At 54.5% G+C, this 25,200-nt stretch overlaps 2 protein-coding genes across 6 annotated transcripts; both read right to left on the bottom strand.

Annotated features, from left to right (window-relative positions):
• Nucleotides 7,095-11,202, bottom strand: CD2BP2 (CD2 cytoplasmic tail binding protein 2). 5 transcript variants are annotated; one of them, XM_005653013.3, is made up of 7 exons: nucleotides 11,049-11,196; nucleotides 10,425-10,632; nucleotides 10,070-10,205; nucleotides 9,511-9,668; nucleotides 8,968-9,403; nucleotides 8,780-8,886; nucleotides 7,095-8,692 (listed from the first exon to the last, which is right to left on the bottom strand). In XM_005653013.3, exons 2-7 carry the CDS (start codon nucleotides 10,497-10,499, stop codon nucleotides 8,582-8,584), a joined length of 1,023 nt encoding a protein of 340 aa, XP_005653070.1. In that variant the 5' UTR covers nucleotides 10,500-10,632; nucleotides 11,049-11,196; the 3' UTR covers nucleotides 7,095-8,581. The 5 variants fall into 5 exon arrangements, with proteins under 5 accessions (XP_005653070.1, XP_005653072.1, XP_003354584.1 ...); XM_005653015.3 differs by having other exon boundaries at nucleotides 10,425-10,708; nucleotides 11,049-11,192; XM_003354536.4 differs by having other exon boundaries at nucleotides 7,098-8,692; nucleotides 10,425-10,529; nucleotides 11,049-11,202.
• On the bottom strand, nucleotides 12,830-23,988 carry TBC1D10B (TBC1 domain family member 10B). The gene is given in 10 exon segments (NM_001244423.1): nucleotides 12,830-14,345; nucleotides 14,433-14,587; nucleotides 14,937-15,126; nucleotides 15,328-15,393; nucleotides 15,535-15,649; nucleotides 19,096-19,202; nucleotides 19,300-19,407; nucleotides 19,714-19,813; nucleotides 22,986-23,839; nucleotides 23,842-23,988. Coding segments are annotated over 10 exon segments (2,439 nt in total). The 5' UTR covers nucleotides 23,953-23,988; the 3' UTR covers nucleotides 12,830-13,712.

Below are 25,200 nucleotides of genomic sequence, written 5' to 3'. Positions count from 1 at the left end.
CAGCATGCTGTGGGGGTGGCCAAAAAAAATAAAAAGAATCTCACCAAAGGGGTTCCCATCATGGCTCAGCAGAAACAAATCTGACTAGCAGACATGAGGATGCAAATTCGATACCTGGCCTTGCTGGGTGGGGGTGGGGGGGGTTGAGGATCCACTGTTGCTGTGGCTACAGTGTAGTCTGGCAGCTGCAGCTTTGATTCAGCCTTAGCCTGGGAACTTCCATATGCTGTGCGTGCGGCCCTAAAAAGACAAAAAAAAAAAAAAAAAAGAATCTCACCAAAGATCCCTCAGAAGCTATACGACTTCCAGGGGTCCCCACCAGTCCTTGGCCCAGGGATCTATTCAGTTTGACGTGTTCCACCTAAGAAGTGGTTTTCAGGCAAAGATCCTCAGACCCCTGGGTTCAGAGGTGGTATTTGGGGCTTGTCACCCTGGGCTGGTTGTCCTCGGCCCTCCACCCGCAGATCCCTTCTCAGCCTTGCTCTCTGCCCTGAGACTCCTTCACCCTCTGGATCCCACTTGGGTTCAGCTAAAGATAGGACAGGCTGGAGATCAGAGAGAGAGAGAAGAGAGTCAGGACCTTTCTTCCCTGCTCCTTCTCTGCTCGGGGTCTCTTCCCATAAAGCCAGCAGTGGCTTTATTGCCCTACCAAGTCTGTCTATAGCATCCATGAGGCAGCCTCCCGTGATGCTGTGATTTGCAATAAGAAATAATTTTATTTTGGAGTTCCCATCGTGGCGCAGCGGAAACAAATCCCACTAGGAACCATGAGGTTGCGGGTTCGATCCCTGGCCTCGCTCAGTGGGTTAAGGATCCAGTGTTGCTGTGAGCTGTGGTGTGTGTCGCAGGCATGGCTCGGATCTGGCGTGGCTGTGGCTGTGGCTGTGGCTGTGGTGTAGGCCAGCAGCTGTAGCTCTGATTCGACCCCTAGCCTGGGAACCTCCATATGCCGTGGCTGTGGCCCTAGAAAAGGCAAAAAGACAGAAAAAAAAAAGCTTCCTACTCTGTCGCAGGTCCTGGGGCCACATGCAGTCTTGACAGTAAGGATACCCCAGGCAGCATCATGCTGGTGCCCTGCCACCTACTGCCCACACTGGAACTTGCAAAGACCGGTGTCTTGCTGACATCCCCAGGAGTCGAGTACAGCAGGCACACACACACGTGCAGCTGTCCCGTCTTAAGATAGTGGGAAAGTCCTGTACCTCGATGGAAAGAGCCACTGGCCCAAGCAATCCCTCCCGTATCCCCCATGCCTGTCACACTGGCTACTCCTTCAGGAAACCCCAGAAGGTCCCACATTCCTGCTGCTGATGGGTTTACGCCTGTTATGAGGACAAATGTGTATAAAATGTAGCCTAGTGCCTACGTGTATGTTATTAGTACTTAATAAATGTTGACAATTATTTTTATTTTTATTTATTTATTTATTTATTTTGGTCTTTTTGCCTTTTCTAGGACCCCACCCACGGCATATGGAGGTCCCCAGGCTGGAGGTCTAATCAGAGCTTCAGCCGCCGGCCTACACCACAGCCACAGTAACTCGGGATCCGAGCCATGTCTGTGACCTACACCGAAGCTCACGGCAACACTGGACCCTTAACCCACGGAGCGAGGCCAGGGATCGAACCCGCAACCTCATGGTTCCTAGACGGATTCGTTAACCACTGAGCCATGACAGGAACTCCAATGTTGACTAATTATTATTATTATTATTATTATTATTATTTTGGTCTTTTTAGGGCTGCACCTGTGGCACATGGAAGTTCCCAGGCTAGGGGTTGAATCAGAACTGCAGCTGCCAGGCTATACCACAGCCACAGAAACGCGGAATCCAAGACCCGTTTGCGACCTGCACCAGAGCTCATGGCCACGCTGGATCCTTAACCACTGAGCAAGGCCAGGGATCGAACCCATATGCTCATGGACACCAGCTGAGTTTGTTTCCACTGAGCCACAACAGGAACTCCAACTGTTATTATTCTCACCAAGGCAACTTCAGGAATAATTAGAGCAAAGTCTGTTCCCCAGAAGACAAATGTCCATAGGCTCTAGGTAGATGTTACATGTGATACTTCTTCATGAATCCCAGAATAGTTGGTGGCAATAGGACCTCAGGGAGACTGGACCAGAGCAGGACCCTATGGGACCTTCCCAGACAGGCCCCTGCTCCCTGCCTGTCCTCTGCCTGCCTCTTTCTTTTTTCTTTCTAGGGCCACACCCACAGCACATGGAGGTTTCCAGACTAGGGGTCTAATCGGAGCTACAGCTGCTGGCCTACACCACAGCCACAGCAACAATGCAGGCTCCAAGCCAGGTCTGCAACCTACACCACAGCTCATGGCAACGCCAGATTCTTAACCCACAGAGCAAGGCCAGGGATCGAACCCCCAACCTCATGGTTCCTAGTCGGATTCGTTTCCACTGCCCCATGACGGGACCTCCTGGCTGCCTCTTGTCTATAGAGAAAAACTTGAGCCTTCTAGGTCTTCCCTCAGTTCCAAAGAAAAGAAATTTAATCAGAGAAATGAGAAAATGCAGAAGCAAAGGAACATAGTCAAGCAAGACAAAATAATCATAGTTTAGGAGTTCCTATTGCAGATCAGTGAGTTAAGAGACACGACCTTGTCTCTGGGAGGACACAGGTTCAATCCCTGGCCTTACTCAGTGGGTTAAGCATCCAGCTGGCAGCACTGCAAGCTATGGAATAGGTTACAGATGAGGCTCAGATCTGGTGTTGCTGTGGCTGTGGCATAGGCCAGCAGCTGCAGCTCTGATTTGACCCCTAGCCCGGGAACCTCCATATGCCACTGGTGGGGCCCTAAAAAGGGGAAAAAAAAAAAAAAACATCAAACACCCTCCTCTGCTCTGGTCAAGCAGAGAAGGCTTTAGCCTGGGAAGTCTGCGTCAGATAAGAAACAACAGTGCCCTTAGGCCAGAGGGCAAAAGTCCATGCTGCGTCCTAGGGAGCGTGACGAGGTCAAGCCAGAGAAATGTGTCTGAAACAGGGTATTGGCGCCACAGGGCCACAGAGAGCTGCAGGGCAGAGATATGTGGGGGTAGGGGGTGAAAAACAGGAACGTGAAACCAAGGAAACAGGAAAACCAGTGTCTGCCCAGGCAAATCTCAGAAAGCAGCAGTGTCGGCAGCGAGGTTTTGTTTTTGGGGTTTTGGTTTTTTTTGTTGTTGTTTTTCCATTTTGGCCATGCCATGGCATGTGGTCCTTCTCAGGCCAGAGACTGAACCTGAGCCACAGCAGTGACAATGCTGGATCTTTAACTGCTAGGTCACCAGGGAACTCCTGCAGCTAGGTTTTACAGGCTTGTTGCAAGCAGTGTTTACATAGGGGGGTGTTACCTACAGGGCAGGCTTGTCGGCAAGCCTCCTGGAGAACAGGGCACCAGCGGCCCCCAGCGAGCCAGCTGGACATGTCTGCTGGGAGGTTCCCTGGAAGGAGGCTGAAGGTGGACTGGGAGGTGATGAACCTGTCACAAAGATCGTATCACTGAACTTGGGCAATGGCCGAAACCAGCCAGGGGCAGCCCAGCTTCCACAGGGAATTCAGAACTGCCTCCTGACTTGGAGTTCCCATCATGGCGCAGCGGAAACGAATCCGACTAGGAACCATGAGGTTGGAGGTTCGATCCCTGGCCTCGCTCAGTGGGTTGAGGAACTGGAGCTACAGTTACCGTGGGCTGTGGTGTAGGTCACAGACCTGGCTCTGATCTGGCATTGCTGTGGCTGTGGCCGGCAACTGTAGCTCCGATTCGACCCCTAGCCTGAGAAACTCCATATGCTGCAGGTGCAGCCCTATAAAGCAAAAAAAAAAAAAAAAAAAAAAAAAGAGAGCGAAATAAAGAAAGAAATGGCTACTGACTTGAAGGAATATTACCCACCTTGCACAAAACATCTGTTACTAAAAGCCACCCTTGAGAGAAATTCCTCTTGGATGTCAGTTCTAGGAAGAGCTAGGAGTCTCCAGGGCTCCATCACGGTTCTGGCTGGGAGCAGAGTGGAAGACAGGCTGCCAAGTTCAGGCCTCCCCACTGCCTGGGACCCTGGGTTCAGTGACCGTGCAGTGAGGCATCAAGCCACCAGGTGGGTCTAGAAAGGATGGCAGATGTGTCAAAGGTAAGAAAACACCCAACTCCCCAGGCTTTATGGAGACTGATTCATTACTCTTAAGCCCTTTGGGGCTCCTTTCCAGTCCTTAGCTTCCCCCGTGCCCCACCAGATGCCCAGGGCAGAGTGTGGCACCCTAGCCCTCTCCCAGGACTGTCCAGACTTGCCTTTCCCCCTTGCTTCCATTCTTGTGCTACTCTTCTGGAAACCGGCGTGCCAAAGGCAAGAGATTGCATTTTAAGAGGGATTCTGGGAGTTCCGTCATGGCTCAGCAGAAACGAATCTGACCAGCATCCATGAGGACACAGGTTCAATCCCTGGCCTCGTACAAGTGGGTGAAGGATCTGGCATTGCTGTGAGCTGTGGTGTAGGCTACAGACAAGGCTTGGATCCCAAGGTGCTGTGGCTGTGGCACTGGCAAGAGGAAACAACTCCGATTCAACCCCTAGCCTGGGAACTTCCACACGCCATGGGTGCGGCCCTAAAAAGACAGGAAAAAAAAAAAAAAAAAAAAAAAAGAGGGATTCTGAAACAGAAGAGGAATGTTGGAGAAAAACTAGTAAAATCCATATAAAGTGTGAGGTTTAGTGAATAGTAGTAACCCATCCATACAACAGAATGTGTATCCAAAAATAAAAAAGAATAAAGCACTGTTACGCATTACTTGGATGAATCTTGAAAACCTGCTAAGGAGAAGCAGACACAGAAAACACAGGAGACCACATATTATATGACTCCATTTGTGTGAAATGTCCAGATTAGGCTAATCTACAGAGACAGGACGTAGATTAGTGGTTGGCAGGGCCTGGAGGGTGACAGAGCATGGAGAGGAAAGGGGAGGAACTGCTAACGGGTGGGGTTTCTTTTAGAGAAAAATGAAAAATGAGTTTGCAGCAATGGTTGCAAAACCTGGTGACTCGACTAAAAACAGCTGTAAATGGGTGAATTATAGCTCAAGAGAGCTGTTTAAAAATATTAATGTCATGGAGTCCCCACCATGGCGCAATGGGTTAAGAATCTGACTGCAGTGGCTCAGGTCGCCGTGGAGGCACAGGTTCTATCCCCGGCCCAGCACAGTGGGTTAAAGGATCCAGTGTTGCCACAGCCACAGCTTAAATTCAGTCCCTGGTCCAGGACCTTCCATGTGCTGCAGGTGTGGCCATTAAAAAAAAAAGTCGTAAGTTCCCATGCGGTGCAACTGGTTAAGGGTCCAGCATCGATGCAGCTGTGGCACAGGCTGCAACTGCAGCACAGGTTTGATCCCTGGCCCAGGAACTTCCATGTGTCACAGTTGAGCTTAAAAAAAAAAAAAAGAAAAAAGAAAGAAATGTCATTGGTTCACTAGTGTACCAACCACTGAAAGATGTTAACAATAGGGGAAATGGGGTGAACTCTTTGTACTATTTTTGTAAACTTTCTGTTAAACCTACAAAGCTATTAAAATATAAAAAGTGGTCTTCCCATCATGGTGCAGCGGAAACAAATCCGACTAGGAACCATGAGGTTGCGGGTTCGATCCCTGGCCTTGCTCAGGGGGTTAAGGATCCAGCGTTGCCATGAGCTGTGGTTTAGGTAGCAGACGTGGCACGGATCCCAAGTTGTTGTGACTGTGGCATAGGCTGGCGGCTACAGCTCCAATTGGACCCCTAGCCTGGGAACCTCCATATGCTGTGGGTGCGGCCCTCAAAAAAAGAAACCCAAAATAAATAAATATATATATATATACACACACATATATATAGCTACAAAGCTATTAAAATATAAAAAGCTTACTTATATAAACATTATACACACACATACACATAGTTTTGTGATTTTTTTTTTTTTTTAAAAGCCAAGAGTTAAGTGTGGACAGGGGCCTGAAATAGGGACAATGGCTTCAGGGAGAGAAAACTTAGGAATGTCTGCAACAGGGGAAGGCAGTCAGCTCAACAAAGTGTGAGTTTCCTATCAAGGCTGTAAAAAACAACCCCAGGAGTTCCCGTTGTGGTGCAGCTGAAACGAATCTGACTAGGAACCATGAGGTTGCGGGTTCGATCCCTGGCTCCGGAGTGGGTGAAGTATCTGGCATTGTTGTGAGCTGTGGTGTAGCTTGAAGATGCGACTCGGATTCTGCGAGGCTGTGGCTGGGGCGTAGGCTGGCGCCTATAACTCTGATTCGACCCCAAGCCTGGGAATGTCCACGTGCCAAGGGTGCAGCCCTAAAAAGCAAAAAACAAACAAAACCCACCCAAACTTAATGACAAAACAACACAATTTCAGTTCTCTGGCGGCGCAGTCAGTCAAGAATTCAGTGTTGTCACCACAGCAGTTTGGGTCACTGCTGTGGCACAGGTGCAATCCCTGGCCTGAGAACTTCCCCATGCCACAGATGTGGCCAAAAAAACAAACAAGTGAAAAACACAATTTCATTAGTTCTAGAAGAGGTCAAATGCTCAAAATGGTTTTCGCTGGCTGGGCTAAAACCCACCATGGGGCTGCATTTCTCTGTGGAGACTCTGGGAAGAATCCATTTTCTTGCCCTTTTTCGGCTTCCACAGGCCCCCACACCCCTTGGTACCCAGCCCTCTCTTCTATCTTCAAAGCCGGCAGCAGGGTAGCCCCCGTCACTTTGACCCTTCTTGGTCCCTTTCACTTAACAGGACCCTTGTGGTTACACTGGGGCCACCTCAATGATCCACGATAATCCCCCCCCACCAAAGTCACCAATGTAATCACATTGGCAAGGTCCCCTTTGCCACAGTCACGTATTCACAGGTTCTGAGGCTGAGGCCGTGGACATCTTTGGGGGCCATTATTCTGCCTACACATGGTGTCATCAGGCAGGTGAGCAGAGGCTGTGTGGGGAAGCCAAGGTCAGCTTAGGATGTGTGGAGCCTGAGGTGCCAGTGGGTCCCCCTCAGTTCCGATCTATTCACCAAACACTAAGCACCCCCCGTGAATTGGTCCTTGGGGATGTAAACATGAACTCTCATTGGTCCAAAGACATGGTATTCATTTGAGAACATTTCTGAGCTCAAGATGGACATCTTACATCAGTGACATCTTACAACCGTAACATGCAGGGTTTTCTTTCTTAATGACACACAGACATCTTACAACTGAAGGCATCTTCAAGTCCATGAAATCCAGGCTAGGCTGGGACGAGAAGGGGCCTAATTATCACACAGATTGGATGCCTCACTAGACCATCAAACATCCCCACCTGCATCCTTGGTCCAAGCCTGGTTCCTTCCGCCCTGGGCCTCCCGACTGCCCCACAGCTCTGCTGCTCAACTCCTACAAGCCTCCACTAGAGCCCTGGCCGCACGCACACATGCTCAGCTCTGCCACAGCAGGGCCTGGCCTTGCCCCCCCAGAGTGTAACCTCAGTCATGGCGTCGAGCCCCATGGGAAATACCTGGGAGCTTGCAGAAGCCCCACCACTGGGATATCAGGTCAACTTTCACAGGATCTCTGAAGAGTAGCGCTAAGGCTCCCCATGAGATGCCACCAGCCACCAAGGTGGAGGGTGTTAGGTCCAGACTATACACCTATGGGTCTTCCTCCCAAACCCGCACCCCAGACTCTGAGTTCCTGGAAGGAATACTAATTCCAGTTACCCTGGTTCCCTCAAGGCACTACCCTGTGTCACCCACATCGCAAGAGCCCAGGAAATGTAAACTCCGGGGCCTTGAAGGCCAGACAGGAAAGGCCTGGGGCCAAGAAAGGTCTCCGAGGGGTGCCCATAGCGTCTGGGCCAGGCTTCTGATTCGCTGTGTAACTTCCAGTGAGACATTGGCCCTCTCCGTGCCTCTATGTGGCCTTGGAAGGCCCTCAAGTGTCAACACTGAGTCTAACTAGACTTTATCAAAGAGCCCAATTCCATCTGCCTTCTAAGGAGCTTGAGGCGGTTGGGAGCCAGTGAGTGTCAGCTTCCTGCTCATCCCCAACAGGCGTCCAGCCCTTCCAGGCCTACAATCTCCACTTCCGAGGCTCCAGCCAGTACTGGCTGCAAGGCAGAGAATCAGAGGCCCTTAAAAATCAAAGCACGAACCCCCAGAGGACCCTGAAGAATGGCACGTGAGTAAAGAGATTTTTAGCGGGTAAACAAAATCCAGGCTGGGTGGCCACACGACACGTGCCACACCCTGGCTCTGCCCCAGGGGTGGTAAACAAGGCCGAGGTGGTTCAAGGGACCAGAGAGAAACTCCCACGGAGGAACTTCAGGACAGGAAATGCTCAAGGGCCGAGGTGAGTCCAAAGGCAGTGTGGAAAAGGGCAAAAGGGCCCCGGCTTCTGGCCGTCAGCACAGCCAAGGCCCTAAGACACAACTAAAAGCTTTTATTGGGAAAAGGAACTTGACTGAAAAGAAAAGCAGCCCCCTGATGTCCTCATTGCCCGAGGCAGCCAGGGCCTCCTCCACAGAGTCCAGGAAAAAAAAAAAAAAAAAACAGGGCCCCCAACTGGGTCCTCGGTAGGCTCAGGTGTAGAGGTCAAAGTCAATCCGTTTGGAGTTGTAGAACTGTCCGCCGGGGGGGTCGAGCTTCCGGCAATAAACACCATCTGGGAAGTAGCCTTCGTTCACCCAGGTCTGCAGGGAGAGAGGGCAGAGCTGGGGGAGAACTAAGGGGAACGGGGCAGGGAGAGAAGAGGCGAAATGAAGCAGAAAGGAGCCTACCTGCATCTGGGTGCTGCTGAAAGGGCCGTACAGCTCAGCATCCCCCGTGTTCTCCCATTTATATTCCCACATCACGTCCGCCAAACCATCTCCGGGTGACTCTGCTTCTAAAGTAACAGGCAAAGCCGTGTGAGCCTCCAGTGGCTTCCCCCTGCCCGCAGTACCCCTCCTTGGCCCTCCAATCTGACCTTCTTTCTGGGCAGGGGTTGGGGTCTCCAGCTCTGCCTCCGCCACCTCCTCAGCAAACATGTCCAGAGACGGTGGGGGTGTGGGGTCAGGGGCTCCCTGGGTCCGGCACCCCAATCCTTTCAGGCGCATGGCCAGTCGTTCCCTTGTCTCCTGATATACTCCGAGGTTGCCCCGGGCCACCATCTGGTCAGCCAACCCAGAAAGCCGATCCAGGCGCTGGGGGGAACTGGGCCGCCCAGGCCCCTTGCTGCCCCCTTTGCCTCCTCCTCGGGCCCCTAGACGCCTCAGTGCCCCAGCCACTGTCTCTCTGGGCAACAGCAGCTCCAGAAGCCCCTCTAGAAGGGCTTGGACGCTCATTGGTGTCTGGCCCAGACTGTCCTCCTCCTCGGAGTCTGACAGTGGGCGCTGATCAGGTGGTCGCTCCCTGATCTTCACCTGTGATGTGAAAAACGGGAGGGTTTTATTGCTGACAAACTGCCAGCAGGGCTCAGGCTCAGCACCTGTTGCCTCCAGGCCCAGCCATGCCAGTCCCTGGGCCTCACCCAGTCAATGTTGTCCAGCCAGCTGTCTCGGATCTGAGCATCCCGGTTCAGGAAATAGTTGCCATCAGCATCAAAGTGGCCTTCCTCCATCTCTTCCTGCAGGTTGAAAGGTGTGATCCGCACACCTCCCTCACTGGGGAGTGTGGCCGCTTCCTGACCTGCATCAAAGACACAGACGTCCCATGCAAGGCAGGCAAAAAAAAAAAAAGACAGGAGCTTCCGGTGCTCCACAAGCCCCAAAGCCCCTATTTGTTCTCCAGCAGAAAGTCAATTATTTATTTATTTATCTTTGTCTTTTCTAGGGCCGCACCTGCGGCATATGGAGGTTCCCAGGCTAGGGGCCTGATGGGAGCTGTAGCGCCAGTCTACACCAGAGCCACAGCAACGTGGGATCTGAGCTGCATCTGTGACCTACACCACAGCTCACAACAACGCTGGATCCTTAACCCACTGGGCAAGGCCAGGGATCAAACCCACAACCTCATGGTTCCTAGTAGGATTCGTTAACCACTGCGCCACGACGGGAACTCCAGAAAGTCAATTCTTGGGTGTGGCTCACCTTCCACATCCTCTGAGGCCAAGATGTCATATTTGCTGGACCCATCATCATCGTCATCCTCTTCATCGCTGTCCAAAGAGTGTTTGTCTTTGAAGCGGCTCCCAGGACCCCCTACCCCAGCCACAGAGTCCACCAACTGCGAGCAGGAACCAGAAATCAAGAGATATGCAGGTGACTATCACCCAACTCTGAGATCTAGACTCAAACTGAAAATCCCGCAAACCTATTTCTCAGAAAACAAGGAAAAGTTAGCCCTCTCCACCCATTCTTTGCCCCTCCAGATTTCTTTTCTGGCTTCTAGTTCTTTTGTCTCCCCTCAGTCCTCCCCAGAACGCAGGAATCTGGCCCCCCTCACCTTCTTGGGGACACTGATTCCATCCTCATCCTCCTCGTCTCCCACGCCTTGGAAGGTCACTTTCCTCTTTAGCATGATTGGTCAGAGGGTCTTCCCCAAGCTGAGCTGAGGGCAAGGATGCAGATTAAGGGGAACTGGGTGAGGAAGATACTCACTGCGACAGGGCCCCCTGCAAAACAGATCTTTCACTTGGTCGGACCAGATCCGGCTTGGGAGAAGAGAGAGCACAGAATCAGGGGGCAAAAAAGGAGTTGGCAACCAGGAGGCCCCCAGGGCTTGGTATGCTGGAAGGGGGACGGAGAGGTGGATGCGTGAGGAGCTCCCCACGGGCACCCCCACGCTTGACGAAAGGAGACGCCCCCCCCCACGTGACCACTCCCACTCCTGGCCCCCGCAGCCGTGGGCGCGACGGTGCTACGCGGACAGACATCCACGCCACCACCCCCAGCTTCCTCGGAGCCCGCGGGGCCCTGGCGTACCCAGACCCTGGCGCCCTGGCCAGCCCGCCCCTCCCTGCGCCGAACTCCCAACTCCACGGGGTGACCCCAACTGTCCTGGGCTGTGTACAAATTAGAAAGGCGGAAGAGCCACGGGGACACCAGCAGTCCCACGGCGCGCGCTCACCTAAGGAGCCAGGGAAGGCGGAGGAAGAATGGGAAAAAAAGCTTTTGCCAGGGCTACATCCGGGGCACCCGGCCGCCATCACCCGGAAGAGAACTGCGGAAGGCGCTGGAGAAGACCGGAAGTTCCATCCCCAGGGTTGGAGGACTAACTGTAGGCGCGGGCGGAAGTACGCGTGAGCGGGAAAAGACCCTCCCTCCCAGAAGTGACGTGAGCCGTGTGGGGCGACAATAGCGAGAAGAGGGGACGAGTGAAGGCCTAGACCCCGATCAGCAGAGAGGGACGGCCGGAAGTGGTCTTGATTCCCTTCTACTGCGGTAGAGGCTCTGGGGATTAAGTGAACGCATTTTAACTGGGAGGGGCGCCCGGGTCACGATGCGGGGGCAAAGTCCCAGCAGGGCCACTGGGTTCCTGCCCTAATTTTCCTTTCCCGGGTAGAGTCTCTTTTTCCCCAGGGCTGGTGCTGCAGCCCTCCCCTCCCCCCATCTCATTAGAAACCCTGCCTCTCCGCTCTGTGTCCACTTACCTCCCTCCTCCCAATCCAAGATGCGGCCTTGCTCTTGTCCCAGAGGGGATGCTTGGGTCTCCTGGTGGACCTTGGAGCATTTTCTGAACCCAGTTCCTTTTAGGACCCAGGGAAATCCATCGCTGCCCCCCCCCCCAACCCCTGGGGCAAGTTCCTGGTTTAGGAGAGTTCATTTGTGGCTGTGGCACCTGTGGCCAGTGCCGAGGGCAGAAGTCCCCTGTGCCCTCATTTCAGTTAGGCCTAGAAGAGGGCAGCAGTGGATACCCGTGCCTCCCATCCCAGACAGGTCCTAACCCAGGTTTTGTAATCTGGCAGAGCTAGGATTGGGAGGAGTAGGTCCCAATGCTGTGGGTACAAGACCTCATCCTCCTGAGGATACAAGTCTGAATCCCAGTAGGCCAAGGCTGTGCCCAGAAAGAACCTACTGGAGCCAGAGGAGAGCAGCACAGGGGTCCCCAGGATAACCAGATGAAACACCCTTCCTTTCTCCAGCCCCTAGGGTTTCCTCCCAGACAGGACTATCATGAAATTGCACCAACAGTCCGTGCTCAGTTTCTTCTGTGGGTACAGAACAGAGGCTCCAGATCAGGAGGGCATCCTGCTAAAGAAGGGGACCCAAAATACCAGCTACCAGCACCGCTGGTTCATCCTCCAGGGAAATTTCTTCTACCTGGAACACAAGGTGGACCACGCACCCCTAGGCCTCATCCCGTTAGAGAACTGCCAGAACCCCATGGCTTTACTATCCTGACCCCAGGGGTAGAAGGTGGGCAGGCCCACAAACTGGCAGCAGAAAACCAGGAGGAGCTGGGAGCCTGGCTGTAGGCACTGGCTGGGGCAAGCTGGAGGCGGCTGGCTGTGCTGCTACGCCCCCTGGAGGCCCAGTACCTGGAGCTGTGCCAGACAGCTAGCCAAGAGCATGGCTCACCCCCAGAAGACTGTGGCTTCCCAGCCACCTTCGGTACCCCCTCCAACTTCCAAAATCTGCATGAGCACTATAGGAAGGAGATCCCGCTACTGCAGGCAGTGCTTAGAGGGCTCCAGGAGACCAGTGATGATGAAGGCCGATCTCAGGCAGAAGTGGAGCAGGAGAGCCACCATCATCTGTTAATGAGTGACTGACAGACCCAAAGGCCAAAAGGTACCAACCTGCTAAGACTGCGTCAACAGACACCCAGATCCTGGTTGGCTCTGTCCCTCCCTCCCTCCTAGTCCTTATTCTAACCCCCTTCATCAAATAACAAGGCAGGAGCCAGGCCCAGGTACAACAGCAGGTTCTTTTCCGGTTCCTCAAAGCGCCGCATGGGGTGGGGGCAGAGACAGAAGAAAATGTAAACATTGGGTTCCACCCCCTGGAGCTCAAGGGAAGACCCCCTTACCCAGGTAGGGGCTGGAAGGCTGGAAGGGAACAAGGCGAAAGCAGGGGGGGAGGCTGGTGAGACAAAGCAGAGGAGGCCTGAGAATACAGAAACAGGTGGGTGAAGAGGAAGGAGGTGGCTGGGAAGTGAGGGACATTTCCTGTTCCAGTGCGTGTCCCTTTAAATAAACTAGAGTGCAAGACCACTGTGGAGGAAGAACCAAAGGACAGAAGACAGAGCGAACACCCCCACCCTGGGCCGACCAGGTCCTCTGTACATAATTACAACACAGAGATGTCCAGAAGTAGAGCAAGAAGAGTCCGGGCCCCCAGCCGGGAAGCGGGGGGACAGGCAGGACTGGAGAAGGGAAAAGGAACCCGGCTCCGCTTCACGGGTGAGGGGACTGACTGGAGTGTAAGAATCCAAACACTGCTGACTCCCATTGCCAACAGTCACCCCTGTGGTGACAAAAGGCCAATCAGGACAGCACCTGGGGAGGGACCCCAGAGGGAATGGGGGCAGGAGTGACAGAGATCCCAGCTGGGTCTAACTGGAGGTGAGGGGCTTCAGACTTGTTCCCTGCCACCCCAGGGAAATGCAGCTGCCCCGCGTGCTCTGTCCTGGCCGCGGAGGGATCAGCAGCTGGAAGGAGATGGGGAATTGATCCACTCTCCGCAGAAAGAGGGTCAGCCTGCCCAGGGGGCGGGGAGCAACACCCCAGGCCAGGCCTGCTCTCCGCTGAGGGCAAGAGGGGGGCCATGCCGTCCAGCTCCAGGGCAGAGGTCAGAAGTAAGCATCCTGCCGCGCCTCCGATGCTGAGGGCCTGTCCCCGCCATCCTGGGGGGCAGGGGGCTCATCTGCCTTTCGACGCAGCGAGAGCTTCCTGCCCTGGGCCTTCTTCTCCTGCTTCTGCCGCTCCTTCTCCTGCTTCTGCCGCTCCTTCTCCTGCTTCTGCCGCTCCTTCTCCTGCTTCTCCCGCTCCTTCTCCTGTTTCTGCCGCTCCTTCTCACGTTCCTTTTCCTGTTTTTGCCGCTCTTTCTCCTGCCTCCGGGCCTCCTTGCTCGGAGCCAGTGGGGTGCTGTTGCCAGTAGGCGAAGGAAGAGATGGACGCAGTCCCTCGGCGGTGACCACGGGCCCCGGGGCAGGCCCTGCGCTGGCCCGGCGGGCAGGCAGGGGTGGAGAGGGGGCCCCTCCAGGGGCCCGGGAGCCTCGGCTCTTGAGGCCAGGGAGGCTGAGGAGGCTGGAGGAGGGGCCCAGGGGTGGCTGCTGCCAACGGCGCTCCTCATGGATGGCCCGGGAACCATGCAGTCTCCGAGAGGGCCGGTACTGCAGCTCACCCCGGGTTTCCCGCCACTTCTTGAGCTGGGCTGCATTTTCTCGCTCAATCAATGCTTCTGTCACTGGGAGGTTGGTCACCTAGACGGAGAAGGAACAGGACCCAGAATGCAGCTGGGGATGGGGATGGGCTGAAGCAGGCTTTAGATACGCTAAGGTCAGGCCTACCTCGTGCACCAGGAAGTCCTCCTGCATGCACTGCTGGGGCAGGTTGCGCAGCTGCTCCATCGTTTCATACATGCCTTGGCAGGAGCGCAGCTTCTCCACCGAGCCCAGCGTGTGCCGCAGCAGCACCAGGGCCACCCGGAAAATGATCTTGACGCCTTCGGGGTCAAAGAGAAAAGAGCACAGGTGATCAGCCTAAGAGCTCAGCCTGTCCCATTTAGGAGGGACTCACAGCCCCCATCCCTGTTCTACTGTCATCCTTTCCTTGCAGATGAGGAAACTGAGGCCCCCAAAAGAGAAGTGAGCTGCCATGGGTTTCAGGTTCCCGGGAGGTAAAGCGAGCTGTGGGCTGGCGGCAGAGCCAACAAGATCAGGCCTCAGTCTCCCTGGCCCCCGGTCTGCTTACAGTGAAGCCTAGTCCTGAAAGTACCTTCTGTCAGAAGGTCACCCTCTGGCGGCCACCATGGGAACCCCAAGCCCTCAGGGCCTGAAGGGCTCCAGAAGTACCTTCACAGAAGAACATATCCCAGACACGCAGCACCGAAGCCCAGGGCAGAGTGCGGGCGAAGATGCACATGAACCATTCTGTCATGTAGAGCACGGGGTCAATGCGCTGCCGCCGCAGGTGCCGATGTGCCAGTGGAGAGGCCCGGCGCAAGAGCCCAAAAAAGATCTCTCCGTCCAGCTGGATGGCCTCCTGGAGGTGGGATGAACCATGAGAAGAGCCCTGCTCTGGCCCCCTTGGGGCAGAACTGGCTCTGGCGGGGGATCCTCACCTCAGTGGGAGAAGCCCAGAGCAGAGGGACAGAAGAGCGCAGGGTGGGGTAGGACGAGGACCACCCTGCAGTCTTGGGGAAAAGTCACAGCCCCCGTTGCCCCCAAGCCTCCAGACACTCACCAGCCCTGCACTGTAGTAACCGGGGAGGTACTTGTCGCAGATCTGCACCAGGCACCAAAAGGCTTGCTGAGAAGGGCGAGAACAAGGAGGGAGGAATGGGGCCTGAGAAACAGGGATGAGAGGCGCCAGCGCGCGGAGGCTCCCCCATCACCGCTGCAGGCGGAGATCCTCCCGGCCCCTCCCCAACCAGGCCCAGCGTCTGCTGACCTCAGCAGGCATGTGCATGAGCAGCACTGCGGCCACGGGGGCCTGGGCCTGGCAGTAGCCCTCGTCAGGCCGGTAGATAGTGTAGGCCTTCAGGATTCGATACAGGTCCTGTTGCCTGTGGGTATTGGGAAAGACCATGAGGGCAATCACAGGAGTTGGGAGCTCTCTGCCCCAAACTAACCCATGCCTGCGCCCCCCCCACCCCCAGCGCCGCCCTCCATCCCAGCCAGTTCTGCCTCAGAGCTTTACCACACACACCTCCATCCACCTTCTTAATCCTGCCCATCAAGCTTAAGCCAAAGACTCAGACCATAATCTAAGCCTTTGCCAGGCTCCAGCCTTCTCCTTTTGCCTGCCCACCCGCGTGCTCCCTTTCCATTCCCTGGCACAGGCTGTGCCCTCTCCCCATCTGCCACCATCCCAGAGACCTCCAAGGTCATCTTCAGGAAGCTTTCAACAGCCACAGCATCAGCCCTCCTCCAGCACTGAATGCCTGAGCAGGCAGGCGCTCTCCCCGGGCAGGCCTGTCTTATCTGTCTCACTGGATTTCATCAGTTCCCCACAGGGCAGGGCCTGAAGGCTTGGGAAGCCAGCAGTGCCTCTGATCTTTCTCTTATCTCTGCATCCAAAAGAATAAACTCTCTGCCCTAGACCCGATCCTCTTCCTTGCAGGTAGGAGATCGCTGTGCGTGGGAATTCCATCCGCTCAGCCCCACATCAGAAAACAGAGAGCCTTCCATCTCTCCCCACTGCTAATCAAGTCTTATCAATACCACATTCTGAATTTCACTCATGTCTGCTCCCTCTCTCCACCTCCACAGCCACTGAGCCGCTCAGACCTTCATCTCTTAACCAGAAAAAGGTAGTAACCTCTCCCTGCCTCCAGTCACACTTGCCTGACCACTGCTGACAATGGTGTTTCCACAGATTCAGTCACTGAAGTAGGAGCTTCATTTGTGCCTTATCCTCATACCACCCCTACGATCATTTGCCATGAAATGACAGGTTTGATATACCAGGATATTAAACATGTAACTTCCACCAGCTCCCACGCGACATTCACCCGCCTGCCTGTTTCCGTGCCCTGCCTTCTCCCCTGTTGCTATGGGTGAGACATCTGTCATCCTGGCCAGGCACAGCCTTCCCACTTGGGCCCTGGGTCCCGTCCCCTCTCACCTACAGTCCCCTCTCACCTACACAGGCCATCCCTCCGGCAACCTTCCCATCACTTATGTTATCATCCACTCTTCTCTAACCACTAGATCACTCCCACTGACATACCAACATCTGTCATTTCCTCTAGCTTAAAAAAAAAAAAAACAAACCCCTCTCTTTACTCCATTTTTCCCTCTGAATACCGTGCCGTTTCTTTCCTACGTAGTCAGTGTAGCCCCCTTAGATTACAGACTTGCTATCCTCAGTTTCCTGCCTCCCATCCTCCAGGCAGGCTTCAACCCACTGCTCCACACGAAACTGCTTTTACCAGGGTCACCAATGACCTCCACGCTGCTAAACCCAGGGACTGATTTGCAGACCTGACCCTGCCTGACACCAGCAGCATTTCACACAGCTGATCCTGAAACCCCTCTTGCCTGTGCTTCCAGGAATCAACACGCTCCTGGTTTTCCTTATATCTCACCAGCTTCTTTCAGTCTCCGTTACTGGTTCTTTCTCATCTTCCCTTTCCTGGAGCTGCAGCGCTCGATCTCTGAACAGCTTCCTTTGGTATCTGTGCTCGCTGCCTCGAGGACCTCATCTAATCCCATGGGTGAGATCTGGTCTCATCTAAAGGTGGACAACTCTCCATTTCCCATTTATCTCCAGTTTAAACCTCTCCCTGAAATCCCATATTGTACACGCAACTTACTGGGCATCTCCATCTGGATGTCCAGCGAGTGCTGCAAAGGTCACATTCCAAAAATGACCTCCTGATAGACCTCTCGATCCTATTTTTCCCCAGCTTTCCCCAACCATATCAGCAGATTGCAACTCCATCCATTCTAGTTTCTCAGACCAAAACCCTTAACACTCTTCCTTAAATTCTCTCTCTCTCATACACATTCTGCATCTAATCTACAGGAAAATCCTTTTGGCTCTACCTTCAGAATATATCCAGAATCCAACCACTTCTCCCCACATTTCCACTGCTACCGTCCTGGTCTACCTATTATTATCTCTTTCTTGGATTATGGAAATAGTCTAACTGGTCTCTCTACTTCTGCCCTTGTCTCCTATAATCTATTCTCAGCACAGCGGCCAGAATGCTCCTTTTCAAACGCAAGTCAGGAGTTCTGGTCATGGCTCAGCAATAACAAACTCAACTAGTACCCATGAGGATGCAGGTTCCATTCCTGGCCTCGCTCAGTGGGTTAAGGATCCCTCGTTGCTGTGGCTGTGGCGTAGGCTGGCAGCTACAGGTCCGATTTGACCCCTAGCCTGGGAACGTCCGTATGCTGCAGGTGCGGCCCTAAAAAGACAAAAATAAATAAATAAATAAATAATAAAACACAAGTGAAGAGTAGGTCACGTGTAACCCCAGCTCCACTCACATTCTCTATTACCCTTTCTTGCTTTAAACTCTTCATTTTTTTTTTTTTTTTTTTTTTTTTGTCTTTTTGCTATTTCTTGGGCCGCTCCCACGCATATAGAGGTTCCCAGGCTAGGGGTCAAATCGGAGCTGTAGCCACCAGCCTACGCCAGAGCCACAGCAACACGGGATCCGAGAGCGTCTGCAACCTACACCACAGCTCACGGCAATGCCGGATCGTTAACCCACTGAGCAAGGGCAGGGACTGAACCCGCAACCTCGAGGTTCCTAGTTGGATTCGTTAACCACTGCGCCACGACGGGAACTCCTTTTTTTTTTTTTTTTTTAAACTCTTCTTTAGTATTTACACCATCAAACATACAACATACTTTATTGTCTATCACTACTAAAATACAACAAGCCTCAAAAGGCAGGCGTTTTTGTCTTTCCTTCACTGTTGTCATCTGTAACTAAAACAGTAACTGGCAGATAGCAGGTGCTTGATAAATATATGCTGAAAGGATGAACTTACTGTTAAAAAAACGTCCATTCACACACGCCCACAAGGAGCTGAGAACCACCTAAAAACATCTTGCACACCGCTAGGGAGCAACAAATGGACTTCTTAAGGAAGGTTGGCAAACAACAAAAATCACAGGGCCTTGGCACAGCATTTAAGGGCCCTTAACTGTTTTTCCAGCCTCAGCTCTACCCAATCCCACTGCCCAAACACAGCTTACACAGCCCCCCAGCCAGGAAAAACCTGCCTCTTGCTCTACTGCCATCTACCCTTCAAAACCCAGCTCAATCGCAGCATCTTCAACGAGGCCTTGGTGTGCCTCCCTGTCCCTCACCCACACCCACCCCCATCGCCCTGAGGCAGCCTCCCTCCCATGACACGTCCTTCAGCATGGCTTGACATCAGTCCATCAAGGACCACTCCTGTAGACGTCCTGGAAGGCAAGAACTCAGCCGGCCGGGACTTCAACCCAGCCCCGTATCCACCACTGACTCACAGAGTCAGGTCACCTTACCCATGCCCGCCTCGAGCAGCAAACATCTCGTGGAACGGGAACTGGCGGTGCAGGTCCTTCTCAATCACGTCCAGCCACTTAGGGTCCCCTGGAGCCCGTTCCAGCTCCTGCAGTGGGACAGCTGGGATTATCTCAGGATCTGAGGGAACGGAGGATGCCCTTCGAAAAGACAGTGTCGCATGTCCCCACACCCCAAGTGCGCACCTCAAACTTGCCCGGGTTCTGCTCCAGGAGCTCCTTGCTATTGGACAGGTACTGCCAGGCCTTGGCTCTGAGGGAGGAGGGAATCCCCTTCCGGCAGCGCAGCTTCACCTGAGGCAGAGTGACAGGCAGGGGAACAGCTGCAGTGGCTGGCACAGCCTCCAAGCTTTCCCTAGCAGGTCTCATACTCCCTGGGACACCCATCCCACATCCCACAGGCTGAACTCCATCGGACGCGGCCTGGCCTTCTGTCTCTAAAGCTGCTTCTCCCCACCCGGGCCCGAGCACCACCAACCCCCAACAGGGTCCAGAGAGCAGCTATATCAGGTTCCTGGGCTTCCCCAGAGCACAGGTGCCCAACCTGTCCTCCCCACCCCCACCACATCCACTGCCCTGCCCCCCACAGCCTTCTCAAACCTTCTGGAAACGCCGTGACAGCCACTTATCCCAGTGACTGAACATCTCCAGCCATTTGAGCTCCCGCTGCCGAGCCACATCCACAGGAATGGAGCTCTCTCTGAGGACATGGGGAGTATGAAGAGGTCAGTAGCAGTAGGATAAAAACCTGGATTGCCGGGGGAACTGAGGCAAGCCACCTCCCCAGGCTCCAAGGAGACACCAGACCATAAAAACATTTGGGGGAGTCACCAATACCAAACATCAGGATGTCTGGCCACTTGGCCATCCGAGGCCCTGCTTCCCCACGCTGAAAGGAATTCCCTTTGGAAGGAATCTCTAAACAGAGATGGGGTTCTCATGTTCAATCTCTATACAGAGGTTATGCTCAAACCCCACTGCTGACACATACAAGAAAGTACGGAATATTTAAAAGATACACTTTGCAGGAGACCTGAAACCAAGGTCTCAATTTATCACCTATTCACTGGGTGGCCTGAGGCAAATCACTAAATTCCTCAAAGCCTCATTTTCCTCATTTGTAAGATGGTGAGAAAAACAACACCTAACCGAGAGGTTCTATCAGATAACACCTGGCAGGAAATCAAAAACAGCAATGATTATCCATAAAATAAAATACACAGCAAATACCGTTCCCTGTCTCCTTAGAAGCAACTGTCTGAGTTTCCTTCTACCAGACTTTTGAAATCCCTTAGACCATCTGCAATTTCCTCTACCTCCTCCTCCCTGAAATCACCCCAGATTGTCAAGCAAATGAAGCCGTCCTTGCACTGTGTGCTCACTGTTCTGTCAGAGCTTCACACTCAGGAAGTGACTGTACCCCCATCAGTCTTGAAACGGTTCCTGGTAAGAGCCAGTACCGAGCAAGTGGAATGGAAGAAAAGAACTGGGTTTCCGGATGGACCTGAACTCAAAGCCCAGTTTTCCCTTAGGAGGTGGAGAGTCTTGGCAAGTGATAACCTGAGTCTCTTCCTTATTTGTAAAAAAGGGATGTCACCACCTACATGACAAAGTTAGGAGAGGACTCGTATACAGAGGACTCTTAAATGGGAGGTTTACTGTTAGTTTCTTTGGTCCTAGAAGCTCCTTAAACTGAAAGGCCATTTCTCACTCATCTCCATCGTAAGTCAATTCCAAACTCTACGAAAGGCCAGGGAAAGGAAGATACCTTCCCGGCCCTCAAGGGGTGACAACCCGCAGGAAAGATAATCTCAATATGATGAGGGAAATACAATAACAAAGATGCATGGAAGAGGCGCCTAACTGGACTAGGGGCAATGGCTATCAGGGAAGGTTTCCTGGAGGAAGGGACATCTGAGGTCAGCCATGAAGGACTGAGTGGAACATGGCAGGAAAAAACCAGGAGACGGGCACTCTGGCTGATGGTACAGCCTGAGTATGAAAGGATAAAGACTACAACCACTTCGAGGACCACAGCACACGGTGTACAGTGAGAAGCAGTGGAAAAGCAGACCAGAGAGGTTGACAGAGCCAGACAATAAGGAGCCTGTGTGCAAGTTAACACCCTTGAGCCCTATCCTGTGGACAGTGGGGAGCTGCCGAAAGCTTTTAAGGGAACGTGTGCCAGTCAGGTTTGTCTCAGAAGTAGATTCTGCCAGCAGGGAAGATGGATTTTCGAGGGACAAAATTACAAAGCAGAGAATTAGCACCCAGCACGAGACCTGGTACACAAGGGGGGCTCCAATCAAATCCAACTCAACCCAAGTTCCTTAGGGCAGCATAGTACTGAGGAGAGCGCCGCTGGTCACACAAATCCAACTTATTCGAGTGAGGCAATTCACTCTGCTCAATCCTGTTTCTTCAACTATAACTTAGGTACAACAGCGCATGCCAAAGCACCAGGGTCAAACTTCAGTTGCTGGAGTTCCCCTGTGGAGCAATGGGATCGGCGGCATCTCTACAGCACCAGGATGCAGGTTTGATTCCCAGTCCCGCACAGTGAGTTAAAGGATCCGGTGCTGCCACAGCTGCAGCCTGGGTCACAGCTGCGGCTCGGGTCTGATCCCTGGCCTGGGAACTCCATATGCCCCGGGGCAGCCCCCCCACCCCACCCCCCCAAAAAAGAGAGAGAGAGAGATGCCTTCCCCACAAGGGTCCTGAATGTTGGTGCTCAGAGATTTTCTGATTTTTTTGTTGGATTATAAGTCCTCCCTAGAATAGCCTCCCACAGGGCTCCCCACCCCCAACACCAGGCAGATCCCCCTGACCCCCACATACACAGCTGTGGCTAAATCCGACTCATTCTTCTTCAGATCAGCTCAGCTGAATTCCCAAACTGGGCCCAAAAAAACCCTTCCATAAGGGCTCACGCAACCCCGTGATGATCTCTGAGCTACACCTAACATGTTATAGTGAAAACAACTGTTTAAGTACTTGTCTCTCTAATGATGAGCACTTTGAAATGACTATTTTATCCTAAGTCCCCAGCACAGGGCCTGGCACTGGGGTTCTCAGGCGATGCTGTAGACAGAACAGCAGGCTCGAGGGGTACAGGAACAAAGGGCAGGATCCAAAGAGAGGGAAGGAAGAAGTCAAAAGCAATCACACCCCCACCTTAGGAGTGACTCAGGCCCCTGGAAGGAACTAGGAAAGAGTACGCTGGGCTGGGGAGATGAGGAAATGGGGAAGAGGCCTCCCCCACTCCTTTCCTTCAGTGAAAACACAAGACTGCCCTTCTGTTGCACAGAAGGCCCTGCCTTCAGAGTCTCCCCTCCATCAAACAGACTTCCCCACCTCACCATCCAGCAGACCTAGGGCAATGGGGGAGAGGAGGCGCCTACATCCCTCCAGACGGTCCCCCTAAAAGAGACAGGACCAGAACCCTTGTCCAGCCAAACCTCCAAAATATGTTTCCTGTAGCTGGAGTTTCCATCAAGGAGCTGGGCCAACCTGAGCTATGGTCTCACTCAACCTTTCACTTCACAAAAGAGGAAAGAGAGGCAGGGAAATGGGGGACGGTCCTAACTCGATGGCACACAACAAACCAAAGGCAAGGCTTGGGCTCAACCCTAGAACTCCTAACACCTGGTCTGAAACTAACAGGCTGGAGCCACAGAAACCGCAGGACGCTCTAGGCAAGATAGGGATTGCTAAGCATCTCATTCCCACTGATCACCCCCTGGAGCCTCAGAGGAGGATGGGGCTGCCAGAGAGTAGGCAAGGTGTATCATCCGAGTCCCTCCACCCCCACCACCTCCACCTCCACCTCCAAAAACCTCTGCTTCCCTGAGGCGGTCCCACCGGGTACTCACAGACTGCCTGAATACTGGCTGCCCCCAAGGAAGCCGTATTTGTCCGTCTTGCGCAAGGCCAGCCCATTTATCTCCGAGTCTGAGCCCATGGAGCTCACATCATCCGCCAAGGACTCCAAGGTCCCAGACATGAGGCTCACAGAGTCCAAGTAGCTCAGCGTGTCTGGGGCCTGCCCTCGAGGCCCAGAGATGCCAGGTCCCAGGCTGGACGTGGAGCCTAGATCCTGAGAGTTTTCAGTAGGCTCTGGAGCTGGGGTCACCATCACGACAGCTACCTGAGCCTCACATGTCCCTGGAGGGCCTGTGCCAGGCCCCGAGGGGTCCTCTGGAGCCTGTCCCGTTGATGCTGATGTTGCTGCTGCAGCTCCATGTCTACTTGTCACCTGTCCTGGTGTCACTGCTGCCACCCGTGCAGTCACTCCTGAGGCCACTGTGGTTCCCGGCTTGGGGGCAAGCGGGGGTTTGGCGGTCAGGGCCCCAGGAGCCGTTCTTGAAGGGGTCCTGGTGAGGGTCCCGGTGGGGGTACCTGGTCCAGGATCGGGTGAGGTTCTAGCCTCCTCCGTCTTCGGAGAGTCTGCCCCTGGGGCCAGAGCCGTGGACATCTCGGCTCCTGCCACAGCCTCGGGCTCCAAGGGCTCTGGGCCGGAGACCTGCGCCCTCGGGGCGTCGGGTGAGGCCTCCAGAGTCGGCACCACCGCCGTGCTGCCTGCGACCGTCGGAGCGGGGGCGGGAGCGGGAGCCGAGGCCGGAGCCGAGTCTGAGGTCTGGGTCGGATCCGGTACCCATGCGGGCTGCGCCTCCCCCGGGGCCACCAAGTTGACCGGGGCCGAAGTGGCCGTAGTCACCGGCGGCCCGGAGCTACCACCACGAAGGGCCCGGCCCGGGAGCCGCGGGGCGGCGGCGAGGGGGCCGCGGGGGCGCCATGACGGCGCGGTGGGGCCACCAGGGGCGCCGGGCCCGTCTCCATGACCGCAGGCCGCCCCTCACATCCCCCCGCCGGGGCGGCCGCAAAAGGCGCCGCCCCTCAGGCCGCTCCGCGCCGCCCGCCAAGGAAGGGGAGAGGGCGAAGGGCGCGGCCCGGCGCGCTCCGGGGTCGGGGGCAGCGCGCGGGCGGCAGCCCAGCGCACGGAGGCGGGGCAGGGGTCCGGGGGCGCCAGGCGGCGGGGTCTCACTCGCGCTCTCTCAGCCCTCTCGCTCTCTCGCTGCCGCCCCCCCTCCCGCTTCGGGCAAGCGGCCGACCTCGCGCCTGCGCACACGCCCGGGTGCCGGCCAAGCGGCCAGCGTTTCGACGTTCCACGCCTGCGCGCGGGCGGTCCCATCGCGCTCCTTTTCTCTACCGCCTTAGTCAAAGCGCTTGGACGAATAATAGGAGAGAGGGAACTGGGTTTCTGCCAATCGTTGGAGGGTGGGTGGGGCTGGAGGTGGGAAGGGGGTGGGTAATTTGGGAAGAGGAAATGGAGAAGGCAGAGGGCTATAAAACCAATGAGAGGACGAGTGAAGGCAGCGGGAGGCAGGATGAAGGGAGTAACTAATAAGAAAGCGGGAAGCCGAACCTCTTGGCCAATTAAAGCCTCTGGAGAGTGAATGACTGGGGGAGGAGGCGGGTGCTGTGCAAAAAGAGGCGGGCCTGGCTAATAGGAATGGTTAAAAAGGGAGCCAATGAAAAGAAGCAGGCGGAGGTCAACTTGACAGACAGCGATATCTATTTAGGCGGCGCCAGACGGCATCCGCAGTCAGTAGGAGCTGAGATATTCTTTAGGTCTCCCAAGAAGGTCAGGAAGGAATGACAGCTGGAAGGGGCGGGCCACAGTTGCGATTAATTCGCTACATCAGCCAATGAATGCGTCCTCTCACTTTAGCAACAGGGGAGGAAGATAGACGGCTGTCTCACCCAATGGCAGCTTCCAAAGAGAAGGCGTGCTGCCAGCAGGCGGTGCCGGGCCGGAGATATCGGTGACAATCGGAGACTAGCGCGGGAGGGGGGTGACAGCTGGGGACAGCGCAGACAGAGGGCGGGGGCTAGGGGCTTTGGTACAACCCCTAGACAATAAGAGCGCCAGGCTGCTCTGCCTGAGTCGACTCTTGGGCCCCATTCTCCGAGCCCACTACAGATCCGTGCCCTGATCAAGTACTCTTGACCTTCACTCCGTCTCTAATTGTCATCTCAGCCCGCAAGAAACCGCAACGCTACAAGCCCAGGCGGCTATAACCAGAG

The sequence above is a fragment of the Sus scrofa genome, chromosome 3 (assembly GCF_000003025.6).
Source record: "Sus scrofa isolate TJ Tabasco breed Duroc chromosome 3, Sscrofa11.1, whole genome shotgun sequence".
NCBI classification, from domain to species: domain Eukaryota; kingdom Metazoa; phylum Chordata; class Mammalia; order Artiodactyla; family Suidae; genus Sus; species Sus scrofa.
Note: the sequence above shows the minus strand (reverse complement) of the source record. Positions and strands in the feature narration are given on the sequence as shown.

Excerpts from the sequence above, each read along its gene's own strand:
- CD2BP2 (XM_003354536.4), bottom strand. The coding sequence starts at position 10,499 with ATGCTAAAGAGGAAAGTGACCTTCCAAGGCGTGGGAGACGAGGAGGAT. Across the intron at positions 9,669-10,069 it reads GGCCTCAGAGGATGTGGAAG|GTCAGGAAGCGGCCACACTC; the intron begins GTGAGCCACACC and ends TCTTTGATGCAG. Across the intron at positions 9,404-9,510 it reads GGCTGGACAACATTGACTGG|GTGAAGATCAGGGAGCGACC; the intron begins GTGAGGCCCAGG and ends TTCACATCACAG.